The 19927-nt window shown below is 31.7% G+C and overlaps 1 protein-coding gene across 1 annotated transcript; it reads left to right on the plus strand.

The window, feature by feature from the left end:
* Positions 1 to 14423: 14423 nt before the first annotated feature.
* Positions 14424 to 17040, plus strand: LOC134722466 (RYamide receptor-like). The gene is made up of 3 exons (XM_063586086.1): positions 14424 to 14474; positions 15215 to 15601; positions 16726 to 17040. Exons 1-3 carry the CDS (start codon positions 14424 to 14426, stop codon positions 17038 to 17040), a joined length of 753 nt encoding a protein of 250 aa, XP_063442156.1.
* Positions 17041 to 19927: the final 2887 nt, after the last annotated feature.

Below are 19927 nucleotides of genomic sequence, written 5' to 3' on the forward strand. Positions count from 1 at the left end.
TGTACTATATTTTTTTTTATAAGATTGCAGAAAGTAATCCACATCTAGAACTTTTTCCTAATGAGCTTTGTCTATATGCCTTTTTGTGCATCTTTTTTACACATTTTTTGTTTTTATAGTGATTAAGATTATTACACAATGTTGACTGCTGTACCCGTATTTTTTCATATTTCTATATGCCTTTTTGTGCTTCTTTGTTACAAACTGATTGTCTTTTATAGTGATTAAGATGATAACACAATTTTGACTGCTGTATCCGTTTTTAGGATATTTCTATATATAGATATAGCAAGATGTGGTGTGAGTGCCAATGAGACAACTCTCCATCCAAATAACAATTTTAAAAGTAAAATATTATAGGTTAAAGTACGGCCTTCAATACTGAGCCTTGGCTCACACCGGACAACAAGCTATAAAGGGCCCCAAAATTACTAGTGTAAAACCATTCAAACGGGAAAACCAACAGTCTAATCTATATAAACAAAACGAGAAACGAGAAACACGTATATATTACATAAACAAACAACTACTGTACAACAGATTCCTGACTTAGGACAGGTGCAAACATTTGCAGCGGGATGAAACGTTTTAATGGATCCAAACCATCTCCCTTTTTCTGAAACAATAGCATAACATCACAACATAGAAAAAAACACGATAAAATATCAATTGGCAGACTTAACTCAGTCAAAAAACGTATAATTACACAATATATGCCTTTTTTGTGCTTCTTTGTTACATCTTTTTGTGTATTGATAGTGATTGAGATTTTAAAACAATTTTGACTGCTGTATCAGTATTTTTCACATTTTTAATTTTGTCTGTTTGTTTTGTTCACACATCGTTGTCAATAAAATGTAATTTGATGTGACTGTCAAACAAGCGAAAGCTTTAACAAGCTTTATAACCAGGGGTACTCGACGACTTTCTACATAATAAAATGGCTGTACCAAGTCAGGAATAGGGCAGTTGTTATCCATTCGTTTGATGTGTTTGAGCTTTTAATATTGCCGTTTGATTAGGGACTTTCCGTTTTGAACTTCCTCAGAGTACAATATGTATGCAATATAACGTTTTATCCTACTCAAAATATGTAAGATGCATAGAAAGATTTAACTCATGATTGGTATTCCTCTGGTTTAAGCAATTTTTTTAAATCCTCCGAACTACTCTGTAGTTTTGTAATCTGCAGCCATTTTACAATTGTTCAGGAGACATACAATTAGTGCCTCTTATCCCTTGAAAAGAATGACCATTGACCACCTCATTGTTAACGTTATTTCTAGTACAACATGCATATTGTTTACTATATATTTTTAAAAATTCTGTTAGAAGACAACGCAATGGAAAACTTTAAAATACGTCTTAACTTTAGTGCCATCAATAAAGGCAACAGTAGTATACCGCTGTTCAAAACTCATAAATCCATGGACAAAAAACAAAATCGGGGCAACAAACCAAAACCGAGGGAAACGCATTAAATATAAGAGGAGAACAACGACACAACACCGAAACGCAACAGCACACAGAAACGGACCAAGCAACAGACAATACACCACGAGAATAACAAATATAACATCAAAACCAAATACATGAATATGGGATAGACAAGTACCGTGCCACGTCTTATCTCAAAAATAAGAGAAAACAGAAACGACTCAACGTTAAAATGCAACACACACACAGAAACGAACAATATTATAACAATGGCCATCTTCCTGACTTGGTACAGGACACTTTTAAAGGGGAATAAAAGTGGTGGGTTGAACCTAGTTTTAAGGCATGCCAAACCTCGCACTTTAATGGCACAGTTAAATATAACATTGAAATGAAAACAAAATATTACAGGACTACAATACAAATAAAAAGCAGAACATATTAGACAAAGAAAAGCATGATTAATAGATAACAAAAAGCATCAGGTTTAAAATTTAATACGCCAAAAACCCGTCTAGTCCACACGAGACTCACCAGTGACGAAAAACATACAAAATTGTACAGCACTGAAGATCAAAAGTTGAAAAGGTTTTGCCAAATACGGCATTGTTTGTATGCCCAGGATAAGAACATTCATATTATATAAAACAATTCACACTATTGCAAACAGCAAATTTTAACAAATGAATATGAAAGAGATATACATAATGAAACTGAAGTAAAAACTAATTACAGAAAACTAAACCCGAATACATACGCCCAGATATACAAGATCGAAAGTGAAAAAAGTACAAAGTTGTACAGCACTGAAGATCAAAAGTTGAAAAGGTTTTGCTAAATACGGCATTGTATTATGCCCGGGATAAGAACACTATTATATAGAACGATTCATGCTATTGCAAACAGTAAATTTTAACAAATGAATGTGAAAGATATATTCATAATGAAACTAAAGTATTAACTTATTACAGAAAACTAAACCCGAATACATGATGCCAAGTTCAATACAGCATAGACACACCAGAATCAGTCCAGGCGTTAACGCAATTAAAAAAATGACGTCACATACGATGGCGAAAAGGCAAACGTTATGCTACATTTGAATTTATAAAATTCAGAAACAGCATGACGTCACACATGAATCCTGGTACTTTTGATAACTATGAAAAACTATAATTTAAAAGTGAGCTAGAATTAGGATTGCTTTAAGATTATATTAAAACTAAATACTGATAATTCATTAAAACAAAATGCATATTGCAATACTTATTAATAGCAATTAACTGTAATATATATATGTCCAGTTTGTTATGAATCAAACTTCAAACGTAATTAATCGAACAAAATTAAATATAATTAATAAAGGCGGTGATTAATTTTTCTATCCGTAACACCTAAAAATAATAAAAAGACGTCAACACATTTGACAAAATGAGAAGATGAGAATTACAAATATAACATTAAACATATAAACTAAATACATGAATTTGGGATAAACAAGTACAGAAACACGTCTTATAGTAATACGAATTCACATACAGCAAAACAGTCACAATCGGGAATAAGTCACGTTTGGTAATTAAAAGATAAGACGACATAATGACAAACCACAATCTACCATGTGGTTAAAGAGACATCATATGGATCCACCAATTCGTGATGGTGTCCATAAAATTTACGAAGTGTCAATTTTTATCTGTCTTCCTCATAACTTTGTTGGAGCAGTTTCTGCGTAAGGAGCACACTCCTGTATATGAAGTCCGTATAGTGTGAACAAGCACGTGAATAACGTATCAATTGTGATATGTAAACACCATACGAAGGGGCAGAGGGTATGTTACTGCTAAGAAATGGGAAATTGATAATTGGGAAGTTGAAATCGTCCCGTTTATCATAGATTTTCGTGTGAAGTCGTCCATCTACGTCAATATTTAGGAAAAGATCAAGGTATGAAGCAGTCCTTCTAGTATCAGTAGTATCCTTAATTTCAAGTTCACTAGGATATATGAGATGTAAGTATTGGCTGAAGTATGGGTTGTTCAATGATAAAACATCATCAATATATCGGAAAGTAAAATTAAAGAATTTCGCAAGGGGCTTTTTCTTTTTATCTTTTAGAAGGTTTTGAATAAATTCTACTTCATACGAATACAAAAACAAATCAGCCAGCAGGGGTGCACAATTAGTACCCATTGGAATACCGACTGTCTGTTGAAATATAAATCCTCCAAACTCAACAAATATATTGTCGATCAAAAAGTCCAGCATTTTAATAATATCATCTTCAGTATATTTTCTGGAAGATTCAGTGTGATTTTTTACAAAATAAGAATTATTGTATCCCAAAACAAGAAATTTGTATCTACGATTCCCATTTTTATAGAAAAAGCTCTGTTTTATGAGATGGGGAAGTCGATCTTTCAACTGAGCATGAGGAATAGTAGTGTATAGCGTAGAAAAATCAAAAGTTTTTATGTTGCTGCAAAATTGCAAAGATTGTGATCGAAGGTTAAGCAGTAGATCTTTCGAATTTTTGAGAATCCACATCTGGTTGACACCACTGGTAGAATATATCTCCTCACAATATTTTTGCAGCCCATCTTTAACTGTAGAAATAATAGTAGTCAATACTTTAGAAAGATGTTTAGTCGAACATTTTGAAGACCCAGCTATGTATCGTTCTTTATTTGGAGTTTTGTGTAATTTAGGTATCCAGTATAATGAGGGCAAGTTTTCTTCGTTTTCTTTGATGTTTATACCAAAAGAAAGAAGGACAGATTTATGATTTTGTAAAATTTCATCCTTGGTAAATGATGTTAAAGAATATGTAGGATTACCAGTAGTTTTATCAATTCCAAGCTCTGTAGTGAGACATTGCAAATAATGTTTTTTTACATATGAAGACAATATTATTGGAGGCTTTATCTGCCGGAACAACGACATATTTGTCATGCAAAGAGGATAAAGCATCCACAATACCAGCTTCTGCCGTTGATACCTTCTTTTTTAAAATGAAAATTTTCTCAAACCATAACGTCATTTAAAACTTTTTAATTGGTTCAAGACTGATACATGGATGATAAAAAAAACTTGTGTAAGCACATACATTGATATTGTATACGGCAGGTTTTGTCCAAAAATTAAAACTTTTGACATATTAACGGACATTCTATTTTAATTAATTTTTCTAAATTTCTTCAATTTTCTGTGAGTCATGCTAAGTCCACGTAAACTTTCGACTTAATTAACTTTTTTCTTGTTAATCAGAATGACGAAAGTACGGTCATGAAATTTGATTTTGTTTTGGTTCCCAAGGTGGCTGATGTATACTTTACAAGGAAAAGATTGATGAAAATCAGGACAGTTTTAATAAACAAATTCCAAGTAATCTTTATCTTTTGGTTGGATTAAAATGATTCTTTTTCTCTCTACTCGATCTGTTAATAAGCATGACGAAACCACTTGTATCATATTTGTTAGTATCGTGGTTCCCCAGAGAGAACGTACTCTACACGGAAAATATTAATTTGATATATAAACAGCCTTGTATACCAAAGTACCTGTAGTACTTGAAATCAACTTTTCATATTCAGTAATATATGTTGTTTCTTAAATTTTAAAGTACTATTTAGGTACCTGTATTTTACAGTACTTAATATGTACTTGAAATTTAAGTACAATATATTTTTGGTTAAGCCATTACATTTCAAGCATTTTATAAGTTTGTCTATTTAAAATCTCTTAACGTTATGATTTTCAAATGTGAAAATTGTGATCACTGTTCTAGTTATTTCTATGCTAAACTTTTCAATACAAATCAATTACTGAAAAAATACAGGTACCTAAATAATACAATAATTTTAAATTAAAAAAAATAGTACTAAATATTAAAAGCAAATTTCCAATACTTCAGATCTTAAGACCAGAAATAATACCTCTGCAAAAGTAGCATTGTACTAAATCGAGTTTGGTACGATATTTCATTCGATTTAAAAGCGAGCATTTCCGAGCGTTTTGAATACTTTAAATTCAACTCGATAGTGGATACATATCGTATTGCACGGGATTTGGTTCTGAGATACTGTGGATTCATTTATTTTCGTTGGTTTCAATTTTCGTGGATTGAGAAAAATTTACAAGTTCGTGAATATTGGATTTTGTGGTTTTGCCAAATTATGCATACAACACTACAGAAAATTTGTTATTCGTTGAATATTAAATTTCGTGGTTAACCTGTTCCAACGAAATCCACGAAAATTGGTATCCTACGAATAATAATGAATTCACAGTATATCGTTATAATGATTTTGATATGATATGCAGACCATTTAAACCCTACTGGAATGACTTGCTGAAAGATGGGACATCACCATTAGGTCGAATTTTTTCATGACACTACACTAGAAATTTCTAAAGAAAGCAAGCACATTTGACGTCACAACACAATTTTGACTAATGAGATCAATCGAACCACATGTTGGTAATTATAACTGCTAGTAGTCAATTTCTTATTCATGTATCATTATCATTTTTTCTTAGTTTCTATTGTTACCTATTCTGACATCGGACTTCTTTTGAACTCTATTCTGACATCGGACTTTTGAAATGAGTTTTACCGTGCGTATTGTTGTGTATATTTTCTACAATGGGTTGATGTATTGGGAGAGGGTTGGGATATAAAATAAATATGTTTAACCCTGCCGCAATGTATCGCCTAGTATGGAGACTGTGGCCTTTGTTAATCTTCTATGATTTTTAATTTTAGTTTCTTGTGTATATTTCGGAGTTAAGTATGACGTCCATTACCAATAACTATGATACTTTTTTGTTTATGGACCAACTGAAGCACGCCTTACGGGTGCGGGAGTCGCATTCAAGACCCATTGGTGGCCTTCGGCTGTTGCTTTGCTCTTTAGTTGGGTTGTTCTTTCTTTGACACCTTCCCCATTTCCATTCTCAATTTTGAATAAAAAATCACCAACAGGTAAGGGTAAAGATACATTGAGTTAAATATAACGAAATATATAGATTAGTGATTAAACATGATTTAATCTGCGTAGGAAAACAGTTTTTTCTTGATTGGACTTTTTAGCACCAAGACCACATATTCTTATATCTATTATAAGTGTTTGAAGTTAAATTAGTAATTGCGATTATTCTAATCTAAATATTAACATTCATTTTATTTGTCTGACCAGGTTTTCAGAAGGTTTTTTTTTAATCGTGGGTGTCAAATGATTGAAAATAACATATTGATAATACAATTATAACAAAGTAATAAAATATATCAATATAATATTATTTGGACAATGAATCTAACCGAACCGAAAGTTGATAATGTCTCACTCCTTTCTTTCCTTCGCTTAGTAGGAAATTGGTAAACTTTGTTTGATATTTGAATTGTGATTCAAACATTTTTCTTTGTCTTCAATTTTTGTATTGGATAATGGAGATGAACTTTAGTGGAAATCAAGTACGATTATAGAGACATGATGACTCAAATGAAATCCACGTAACGTCTTAGACTTGTCAAAATCAAATTAACGTTTCTTCTGTTAATCGGTATGACGACAGTAAGATTAGTATATAACCCTGGTAGGTAAATCCTCTAATATATAACCTTTGTAGATATATACTACACCAGGGAAAGATTATATATGATGTATGAAACAGCCTTGAATATTATATATTCGACAGTTTGACAGAAGTTGACCTTATATAACTTGTGTCAGGTAAAAGTATTTCCATCAGCGAACTTCTATGGATTTGAAGAAAGATTAATTTCTAAGTACTATGATTGATATATTAGTATCTTTTGTTTATCTCTAAGTGGTTTTAAGCATCAAAATCTGATGATGAGTCAATGTATATCACATGATTTCTTAAAGTGTATTCTCATATATTGTTCTGTTACATTCCTTCCAAGGGTTGACTTTATTGTATATGTATTTTATGAATCGCTGCACAAATCTAAATATAAGAAAGTGGTACGTGGTATGATTGTCACTTGTCACATTTTTGACTATTATGTCAGTTTTGTTTTGGGCACGTATCGTTGTCGATATGATAGAACTTTGTGCGACTGTGGGTGGTACAAAGAGAGGTTTGGATAGCTACAAAACTAGGTTTAATGAATTCTTTTCTACACAAGAAAATGCCAGTATCAAGTTTGAAATATGACAGTAGTTATCCATTCGTTTGATGTGTTTCAGCTTTCGATTTTGATATTTGATTACGGACTTTCTGTTATAAAGAGTTTTCGGAGTTCGGTGTTCTTGTTATTTTACTTTGTACAGGATCCTCAATTTCGGACAGGCACTTACACAATGTGAAAGGGTTAAAAATATCAAGAAAAAAGTGCACTACTAGTCACTTGTTGCCAAACAGTGCACTGCATTGCATTTAGTGTTAATAATGTTTTTACTGAATTATCATTTTTTCAAAACAAACATTGTTGAAGGCCTCTTATTTTCTCCTTAGCTGGGTCGCTGGTGTAACTACACATCACAATAACAAACTAAAAAATATGTGAACTGTATTTATTGGTTTCCTAAATTTTTTTTTTTTTTTAATTTGTCAAACTTAAAATATCTTAATATCGAACTCACTATTAGCCGCCACTTGGATACTGATTGTAAAAAAAACCTATACCAGTCTCTTTGAGAGAGGAATTTTATTGATATATTATAATATGTACATAGTTTAGTTCCTTTTTGACATACTTTAAATTTACCTTATCTTGGACATTTAGTTTATTAAAAATGTAATAAAAAACCCAGTTTATTACGTCCGTATTCCTTTCTAAGTATTCATGTTTGATTTGGACATGTTTATTTTCCTTTTTGACATTTTTGTTCTGATTAGTACTTTAGTCATAGAACACATTATCTATGCAATCAACTGTTTTAAGTTGTTTTTAGCGGTAAACTTGCTTTCAGCAGTCGCAAGAACTAAGAAGGGGATACGTGTGTTTTTTTTTTTTATATAAATACTATTAAATGAGTAAAGCTAGTTTTAAATGATCTTCAATTTTTCAATAGCTCTCAATTGTTGTGCTGAAGCATGTTATTCAGTACAAGCATAAACAAACTGATATCGTGTTATTATAGTTTACTGATATATTAAACAAATATAAATTAATTAAGGAATATTTAGATATGTCCCTCATGCAAGACTTCGATTCCTTGTCCGAGTTTGGCTGTAATTTTTGTTCACCTAGGTTTATAAACTCTTAATATTTGCAATAAGTTATGAATTTTCAAATATATTGGCCTCGAGCATCAATGAAGAGACATTTATTGTCAAAAAGAGCATCAGGTGCAGGCAACTTGGTGGCATTAATGTTATTGTCATTAATCCGCCATTTTTTGTTAGAATTGTTTTATATTTTGTTTGTTTGGAGGCTTTTTATACATGAATATACGGTATGGGTTTGTTCGTTGAGGAAGATGCCTATAAGTACCTTATTCTGCTTCATTTGGTTAGTTGTCTCATTGAAAATCTCCTTATTTTATTTTTTTGTCAAAAGAATAATTGAATATTTTGAACTATTGTTGTTTATATGTTGTTCATTCTGTGTGAACATGTTTTCAGTACTGAATTTGTTAAATCAAGGGTGTCAACTCGACGTAAATATCATAATGAGTCATCAATTATAATAAAATAATAAGTTACAAGTGTCAATCAAAATTATCGAGAGAATGCCTCGCTTTCCTGCCTTTCGTTAAGGTGGTAATAAGCAATTTCCTCAAATGCGAATTAAATACACTTCTTTTCGTCAAATTTTCGAAGGAAAGAAAAAAAAATAGCACCGGAGTATACATAGTTATTAAAATAAACTTAAAGCGTAACATAACAGAAATAGAATAACCTTAAGGATTTGATTTAAATAAAATTAACGTTTCTCTTGTTAATCAAAATGACGTAAGTACGGTTTTGGTATTTGTTAGTGTAGTGTATACCAAGGTGCGTGTGTTCCCCAATAGGAAACAATTAAAGGGTGCTATATTATACAGCCTTGACTAGTGTATAAATTAAAAAAAAGAAGATGTGATATAAAAAGGCACCAGTAGTATGCAGCTTCTCAATAGCCAAAAATTGATTAAGCGAAAACAAATCTATTTTAAAACGAAAATCGATGAAAACACATCAACTATACACATGGAAAAAGTATTGCAACACCTAGATTTTTCAAAACTTGAAAAATAAGCCTCTTTCTTTGGATGAAATATAATAAAATATGTGTATAGTATTATAAAACATAGTTTATGATAACATTGGCATTGAAACGAACAAAAAATGTTTGAAAAAAAATGATTTATATAACCGCAATTTTAATAACAAAATGAAGGGTTTTTTGTACAAAAAAATGCATTTTACAACTTTACTGTAGTCGAACTTTACAATGTCAGACATTTCAAAATTAATCTTCAGATAACTGTTCACATCATGGTTGATCGTTATACGCCAAAGAATTAGTACTTTGTGCGCAGCCTCCATTCAAACGGATAACAGCATCTTAACGTCTTCTGATTCCTGCAATAAATCGACTAATATGTTGCTAAGGTAGCAGCAACCATTTCTGATGAAGGGCATTGTTTATTTCATGATGTGTTTGAACTGGTGTATCCTTTCGCGCACTTTCCGGCCAACAATGCTCCATATATGCTCGATATGGTTCAAATCCGGGCTACGATCAGGCCGAATTCCATTTGAACATTAAATCTTCCTCCACGATGCTAATTTCCAACTTTGGCGAGCTCTGCACTACATTGGATACGGAAAACTGTGTGTCTGTTCGCAAAAGTCTTCGAAATGGTCTTATCGCACGATAACCAGTAGCGATGAGTTGATCGCGAACAGTTCTTGTTAAAAAGCTCCTGTATGGCCGCCATTCTCTTTTTATGATTGTTTTGTATGCAATGGGTTTCCTTCTTACCAACCTTCATTATGCTTGATTTCATCTAGCAAATGGTATAGGGGGTCTTCATTAACTCGGAAGGTCTTTAACAGCGTTTATTACCTGATTTTTTCTCAAAACGACTTACAGAAGAATGGTGATGACCACCAATACGTGCAGTTGTTACAGCGATATCCCTGCTTCTCTTATGCTGATAATCTGCCATCTTGCTGTAGTTAAGAATTGTCAAGGACCCATTACAAGGTGTCGATCACATAAATTTAAAAACTTGTTTATTTAAAGTCTTGAAAACAATGAGGATAAAAACATCTGTTTTGCTGTTCACGGGTACAGTAGCTGCATGTGCAGATAAAAACTCTTATTAAACTCAGGTGATACTTAAATAGTGTTTAACTAGTTCTATTTTACCAAATTATATCACAAAAAAATATAGAGTGTTTTTTAATTTCAATTTCAATTTGGTGTTGCAATACTTTTTTCCATGTGTATATAAGAGGATTACAATGGAACATAAAAAAACAGAACTGAAACAAAAAGAAGCGCCAAAACACATAGAAAAGAAACATTTGATAACATCTGCTATATCATAATTTGGTACAGTACATTGTAAAACAAAAAGTGCGTTTGACCTGATCTAATGGCTAACCAAACCTCCCGCTTGTAAGGCAATGTTCAAAATATCGATAAAATGACAAGATTACGTGACAGTAAGTAGTACGATACCAATAAACGCAAGAACACTCCGCACAGAGGTATACTGAATAGTACATACAAATATATAAACCATAAAATAACAACAGTCACCTCACATGAGTTTACAACAGAACACGAGCACACCACAAGCGATGTATAAACTGTGCGTCATACTAGTTTAAAACAGTATAAAAAGTGATATCTTGGTTAGTACGATTGCTAATGAGAAAAGTTTCTACAAGAGACCAAATGACACAAAAACTTTATTATTTTGGACAGTTTGACAGAAGTTAGCCTTGTTAAAATCTAAGTGACTAGAGGCATTTTTAATAGTGGACTGATAACGGTTGAATGTAAGATCAGTTACTGAGATCTAAGATTAATATTATTTGTGAACTTTGTTTTTTCTGTAGGTAGTACTCTACTTCATAATGAGCTGATAAGTCAATCATAATGAACTGATTTCTGTCAGTGTGTTTTCATGTTATGCTAAGCAGAGAGTTGATGAACAGGGATAATGTCAAGAACGTCCTGTCCTTTTTCCAAAATAAGTTTATTGGAAGATACACAACATTGTTGATGTATACTCTGTATTAACTTCCCAAATAAAACATAATAGTCATGGAGTACGAAGTATTGGTGTTAAAGTGTTTATTGTTAAGTCCTGTTTTGCTATTATCATTTTAGTGTGACTCAGTATTTACAAACGCCCCAGTGTGTTATTGTGCTATGGTCATTTGTCGTTTTCTTTTTATTCATTTTTGGTGTATTTGCTTTGTCTTTATACCATTTAGTTTTCCTGTGTTGACATATTTGTTTGTTCGAATGTGATTAAGAATTTTTGACTGCTGCACCCCTATTTTTTTTTTTTATCTATTATGTCACTTTGTTTTGATTACATATTCTCGTCAATATAATGGAATTAGGATGAAAGACCCTTTCAGTAGCCATGTGAGTTACAAAATGACCACAGTGAAATAACTTAAGGCCTCAGTAGTATACCGCTTTTCAAAGTTCATAAAAACGATTGAGAGAAAACAAAACAACAAAGATCATGAATAACAGAGATATGCAATTTTGTACATATATCGAAGTGAAACTTGATCAAAGCAATATTATTTATTGTGTTATGGCATTAACAGAAGATTCGGATGTTGTGACAAATATGGACAAGTTTTTGTTATAAAATTCTAAACATACATTGGTTAGAGGTATAGGGGGAGGGTTGAGATCTCACAAACATGTTTAACCCCGCCGCATTTTTGCGCCTGTTCCAAGTCAGGAGCCTCTGGCCTTTGTTAGTCTTGTTTTATTTTAATTTTAGTTTCTTGTGTACAATTTGGAAATTAGTATGGCGTTTATTATCACTGAACTAGTATATATTTGTTTAGGGGCCAGATGAAGGACGCTTCCGGGTGCGGGGATTTCTCGCTACATTAAAGACCTGTTGGTGACCTTCTGCTGTTGTTTTTTTATTTGGTCGGGTTGTTGTCTCTTTGACACATTCCCCATTTCCATTCTCAATTTTATTAACTTCTTGTTTGTCACTGATGTTCTAGCGTTGTTTGTTTTCAAATTGTCTTACATGTTAATATGCTTTACATTCCCAAAAAAACTTTAGCACATAATACTTAAGGAAATACATGTCCAAGACTGTTACAGTTATTTTATTCGTATGATGTGTTTTAGCTTTTGATTTTGCCATTTGATAAAAGTACTTTCCGGTTTTGATTTCAGCCTGTTAGCTAATAATATAACAAAAAAACACAAAAAAGCAAATTACAATTGACCGAACTCCGAGGAACACATTATAAGTTTCGTCTATAAGGGATTCATTAGTAACTCTCGACAAAAAAGTAAAAAAGGCAAAAAAAACCTACGAAATTGAAGAGCATTGAAGATCCGAAATTCCTAAATATATCTGATTCATTTATCATGTATTGTCCGTTGTGTGTTAATCGCTTAAATACCAGTTAAACCTTATATTCATGTCATGATCTGCATCAATTATATTAAAAAAGAGGGTTAACTACTGCTTTTAGTTAGTATTGTGAAATGAAAATAACAATAGTACAAGTGTTAATTAAGGTGGCGTCTTGTGCCTCTTATATTTTTGATAAAACAGTTTTTTCTTAAAATTATTCATGTGAGGAACAGACAATCATTCAAAACTTGATTATAATTTATCTTTGGGTGTCTGTTTTTTATTAGGTCTTGACCAAGTTTCTCAGTGGCAAATAGACGGAAATAAAATGGTGTAATTGCAATGCATATCCAAGGTATTGATAAACATTTTAAATCAACTGTAGAACGAGGAACGAGGAACTGCATATGCATGCTGAACTTGTTTGTTTATAAAAGAAACCTTAATACTTGTACCAGCGGTGATAAGATTTAAATAACATTCCATTGAAAGAAATATAAATGTAAAGCATGTAAATATCTGTGAAAAAGACCTTTTTTGCCTATTTTTGTTTCATCATCAATACTAAATTCGTACTATCACACATCGTTGTCAATATAAAGGAAGTGTATGCGACTGTCATACAAACAAAGTTTAATCCACCGTTTTATACAGTCAGGAAGATAACGGTTGTTATCCATTTGTGTGATGTGTTTCAGCTTTTGGGTTTGCCATTTGATAAAGGAGTTTTAGTTTTGAATTTTCCTCGGAGTTCAGTATTTTTTTCTTTTTTATAGTTAGCGTTCAAGTTTCTACGTTATAAATCATTTAAGTGTATTTGATATATAACGAATTAAAATAAGATTTGATTCACTGAGTGGACACATAATCAAGCTTTACTTAGTTTGTCGCACAGTGAAGATTGTAAACTTATTAATACTCAATAAACACGTTGGTTGAAACCCTTTTAACTTTATCCGTAAATTGCAGTGGCAAATTACATCATTTTAAAATTTTTAGTATAACCTTTTTTTTAAAAAAGTAATCATATAATTTAATGTAATATTTTCCATGTATTCGCGAGGAGTCCAACGAATCAACACTCGAAGCACATTATACTTTCAAATTTACGTACGGTACTCCTCCATGTGAAGGATTGTACCCTTGCATAGGGAGGACTGTGCTCCACTTTTGAGAACTGTATCCCTCAACGGGGAAGGCTGTAACATGTAGACACTCATTGGGACACTCAAAATCAGGATTATCGCGCGATTGACCAGTCTTTTTCTAATTGTAAACAATGTGTTTACAAATCCCCATTTTTCAGCTCATTTGGACTGATTTTGAATGCAAAATGATTGACACCAACCGGGTTATATTTCGACTAAATTGCACATTCGGATGTCAAACTGTTTTTTGTAGACCTCAATTTAGAGTCTTTATTGGACACCGTAACTTACGTGTAGAAAAATGAGGACACTATCTTGGAGAGCATCTGGCTGCTGTAAAATTGCCTTTGAGGTGATAATTAAAACTGACAGTCTGTTCGTCCTTATAAGGTTGTAAAAATAGAAACGAAGGTACTTTAAAGTTTGTTTTTATCCAGTATAAAGCTGTTAAAAAGAGTTATCACTTCAGAATACATTGCTTTAACATGTACAGCGGAACTATGATATGGTCATAAAAAAGTGTTCCCATACTTTTGACAGTATTGATATATAATACATGGAATGAGTGTAACATACATTCAAAAGCAAGTCTCACCGTATATTCTTGCCTTTATATTTGGAGTTAGAAACTTTAAACAGTGTGGTGTTCGCTGATAACAACTTGATTCATCAAGTCTACAAGTTGGATCGACAATAAAAGGGGCGATGGAGGAATTATATATAGATTTTAAAGAATCTGAAGCATATTTTCTAAACGGAACAGCCAATTTCACTTTCAATTCTTCGTTAGTTATTGACCAATATGCACTACCGTTTACCGTGAGCCTCGTAGTGATAACTTTATACGCAATCACATTTGTCGTCGGACTATTAGGAAATATTGGGATTTATTACATTCTCAATGTCTGTAGAAGAAAAAAAAGTAGAACCATTAGTAACATTTTTATATCTAGCATAGTATTCAATGACATGTTTCTTATCGTTTTTTGCATTCCTTTAACAAATCTTCATATTTTACTTTTTGATTCATGGCCGTTTGGAGCCACTGCATGTCCTTTGTTTAAATACATTCAATGGAGTTTGTTTTTGCAGAAATCGTTGAGTCTGGTTGTAGTTAGTTGTGATAGATATTATGTAGTTTCTCAGCCGTTAAAAAAAAGAATAAGTAAACAAAACGCTCAGTTTGTAATCTTAGCTACGTATGTTTTAGCTGCATGTGTAGCATTACCCATAGCATTCCGGACAAAGTTCGTGGAAGTTTTATATGAAGGACAATTTGTAGGAATTTGTACTGAGATTTGGTCATCGTCTCAATCTAAGACAGTATATACAATCAGTTTACTTTTACTTCATTTCATTATTCCATTGATGATAATGACAGTTTCAAACATTCACATAGTTCATATTCTGTGGACAAAGAAGATTCCTGGGGAGCCAGATGAGAAAAGAGATAGAAGAGTTGCCGGCTCTAAACGGAAGGTAAATAACTATTATATATGCCAAATTTTAATGTTCCTTTCTAAGGGCCGTTTCACTTTTAATTCATTTCATATTACCTTAGCATGTGTGAGTATGTTTTTGTGTAAGTGTGTCTTCTACATTATATGTTAATGTTTTGAAGCAAGATATTCAAAAGAATAAAAATGTAATTTTCTTTTAAAAATGCTGAATCAAAAGCGACATAGTCCCTGTATCATTTAATGTTTGTTCAGCATAATGTTTGAATATGTACTATTGTTTTTCTATTTCATTATTCTATATATCATCATATATCTTCCGTTCATTATAGAGATAACCTTAATGCAATTTTTTCTACATTTGAAAATGCTTGTACCAAGTCAGGAATATGACAGTTCTTGTCCATTCGTTTTTGATGCGTTTTGTTATTTGATTTTGCCATGTGATTATGGACTTTCCGTATTGATTTTCCTCTAAGTTCGGTATTTTTGTGATTTTACTTTTTACATATCTTATTTTATCAAATAAGGTTTTTCTCTTCAGTCCATAACCAACTTTTAACTTCTACGTCATTGGGGATATGGTTAAGAGTCGTACTACATTTTCCTATTTTTTTTTAGATAAAAACCAATTGATATTTTTATATTCTGATATTTTCACTTTTACGTCATTAGCTATTTAGTGGAGAGTCGTACCACATCTTCCTATTTTTATATTTTAACCAATTAATATTTTCTTATTTTGATATTCTCATTTCTACGTCATTTTGTATATGGTGGAGAGTCCTATTTTTATATTTAAACCAATTACTATTTTCATCTTCTGGTATTCTCACTAGTCTAAGAGGTCAGACGTTACCAATATCTAAAAGTAATTTGTCTAGTCAAGAAAATGCTAAGAACGTAATTTGACCTGTAACGGTTTACTCGTACAAATTGTGACTTGGATGGATAGTTGACTCATTGGCACTCGTACTTGATTTTCTTATATCTATTAACATCACTGACCTCTTCATCAGAATATCACTCTAGCTTTTAGGGATGGTAGTTTGTCTGAAAACAAGGTTATCCACTATCGTATCACTAATTTTTGGTGTTTTTATGTGCTTTATATGAAAATAATAATGTATCTTTTATATTTTACAGAGTGTGAAAATACTGGTATCTATGGTGATAATATTTGCAGTGGCGTGGCTACCTATGGAAGTATTAACCCTGATCGGAGTAACTGACTATGCCTTGCTAGACAACAAAGTTTCTTATTTGTTATGGACATTTAGTCAATGGTGGACTTTTATAAACTGTGTTTCCAGTCCCCTATTGTATTTTTGTTTTATCAAACGTTATAGAAAAACTTTTAAGGAAATATTTGCAAAAGCAAGAGGTATACGACTGTTAGAACTTGTATGTTGTGTGAGAAAGTCATCAGTTCATTCAAAAGAGGTCGACATATTTCTTTAAAATGATAATAATGGTTAAAGCAAGGAATATAAACTGAAGATATCTTTCCTAATTGATATATTTTAAAACCAACACTGTTAACTCTACAAAAAGCGTAATATAATGATTAAATTTCATAAAAGATAATTTTTTGATTAGTTTTCAGTGTATTTTCATTTTATATATAACATCTGCTTATAGCTGCTGAACAAGTTTATATGTGTGCGCTTTATCAATAGTTTCAAGAATTCGACAAGTGACCAGTAAATAACCAACCTTTAAATCATCATTCAATCTTTAACAGCCGAAAAACGTAAGCAACTTGTGAAAAAAATATTACTTTCAAGTATTAGTTATCGGGTTTCTTTGTTCATAATAATCTCAAGGGTTATTTATACGTTTCAATAAAATATTTCTTTGTTCTAAGTTCTGGAAGTAATACAATTCATAATATATAATAGTGATACATGTTTTATATTTAAATACATATTATATGTAAAATAATAGACCACAAAGGCGGATGCATATCAATATAAGTTCAGTGAAAGAGAAGGAGGTCAAATCTTCTAAAATGATTATTGCACCAAGATATCTTTTCAGTATATGATTATATTTAATAAATAAATGAATACAAAAATAGCTCTTGAATGTCGTTGTTGTTTTTTGAATAAACAAGATCCTAATTTTAACAGAATCAAAACAAATAATAAAAGAATACACATACAATTGACATCCAATTCTATTCAGCGCTGAAAATTTTGCTTCTTCCGTTTTCATTTCTACATTTGAGAATGTCTGTACTTAGTCAGGAAAATGACAGTTGTTGTTCATTTGTTTGATGAGTTTTGTCATTTGAATTTGCTATTTGATAAGGGTCGTTTTGAATTTTCCTCGGAGGTCAGTATTTTTGTGATTTTACTTTTTTCATAAAATACTTGATAAAAATCCGGTCTTCTTTATGACTGCCATTGCAATAGTTCATATTGGTGTCTCCGTCGCTGTGCCCTGTATTAAAAAAGATTTTTTTTTTATGAAAAAGTTCGATATTTAACAGGTATTTAAATTATCAAATTATGTAGTTACGCGTGAATAGTAAACTTCAGAATAAATAACTATGCGTAAAATATAGTTTAATATAAATTAGCTACAAAAAATGTAAAATGATCGCTCACACTCTTTTCTCTTCTTATTCACATAGTTCAAACAGAAAACCATTGAATCTTTGCGCAAAAAAATGAAGCTACAAGTGAGAGAGAGAGAAAAGTTAAGAGAGAAAAAAGATAGATAGTTATTGAGAAACGAAGACTTTGTACCCTACCAATACGTATTTAAAGTACTGCAATTGTAGTATGAATATTATACTTTGAATAAACAATTGCCAAAGACATTTAATCGATGTTGAATATTTAATTATTTCAATTGACTGTTTATCATTTACAATCCATTGGCGCTACATCAAACATCTTTTGTTAAAGGGCATTGTTTTATATTTTATTTTGTAAAATAAAAGAATCCTTAGACCATAATTACACTGTAAGGGGAGATGATCTGATGGTATGTTTATTTTATTATTATTGTTTTATCAACCTTTTACACTAAAGTATATTATATAGAAATATTAAGTGAAATGGGAATGGTTCACGTTATATAATGTTCTTGACTGCACTCAATGTATCTTTAAAATTCATTATATATATATATATATATATATATATATATATATACGAGTCTAAATTGAAAACTACGTTCAAACCTATGACTGCGTTGGATAAAAACCGCAATTTTTATACGTGTGCATGTCAAACAAATTTCGTTGTAGAAGGGTCTAAAAACAGCACAAACAACATTTTCCAAAAGACCAAAAGAGTGAAAAAGTATATTTAAACAAAACGCATTTGACTAACAGGTCGAACAACTGATGTTCTTTAACCCTGCTGACTGCCATTGACGATTGCCAAATAAAATTGATCACAAAATGTAACAAACTGGATCTTAATATAAATTTAATACGTCACAGAAAAAAAAAAATTGTTAACTTGTGGACAGGATGTTGTGCCACAAACATTCGGTGTCAGTATTTCTTTAGTACACCATATCCGGATTTCGACAATAAATGTCTCTTCAGTGATGTTAGGGATCGAAACGGTATTTGGAAGGCCATATAAAAAGTACCCTCATTTTTTAGAGAAAGTACCCTCATTTTTAGATTAACTCTTGAATTTTAAGAGTCAATATATAGGATGAACGGATCATATAAACCGGAGGGAAAATATGATACATGCCCAAACAAAAAAATATAAACGAGTCTAAATTGAAAACTACGTTCAAACCTATGACTGCGTTGGATAAAAACCGCAATTTTTATACGTGTGCATGTCAAACAAATTTCGTTGTAGAAGGGTCTAAAAACAGCACAAACAACATTTTCCAAAAGACCAAAAGAGTGAAAAAGTATATTTAAACAAAACGCATTTGACTAACAGGTCGAACAACTGATGTTCTTTAACCCTGCTGACTGCCATTGACGATTGCCAAATAAAATTGATCACAAAATGTAACAAACTGGATCTTAATATAAATTTAATACGTCACAGAAAAAAAAAAATTGTTAACTTGTGGACAGGATGTTGTGCCACAAACATTCGGTGTCAGTATTTCTTTAGTACACCATATCCGGATTTCGACAATAAATGTCTCTTCAGTGATGTTAGGGATCGAAACGGTATTTGGAAGGCCATATAAAAAGTACCCTCATTTTTTAGAGAAAGTACCCTCATTTTTAGATTAACTCTTGAATTTTAAGAGTCAATATATAGGATGAACGGATCATATAAACCGGAGGGAAAATATGATACATGCCCAAACAAAAAAATATAAACGAGTCTAAATTGAAAACTACGTTCAAACC

This window comes from Mytilus trossulus, chromosome 6, assembly GCF_036588685.1.
Source record: "Mytilus trossulus isolate FHL-02 chromosome 6, PNRI_Mtr1.1.1.hap1, whole genome shotgun sequence".
Classification (NCBI taxonomy): Eukaryota; Metazoa; Mollusca; class Bivalvia; order Mytilida; family Mytilidae; genus Mytilus; species Mytilus trossulus.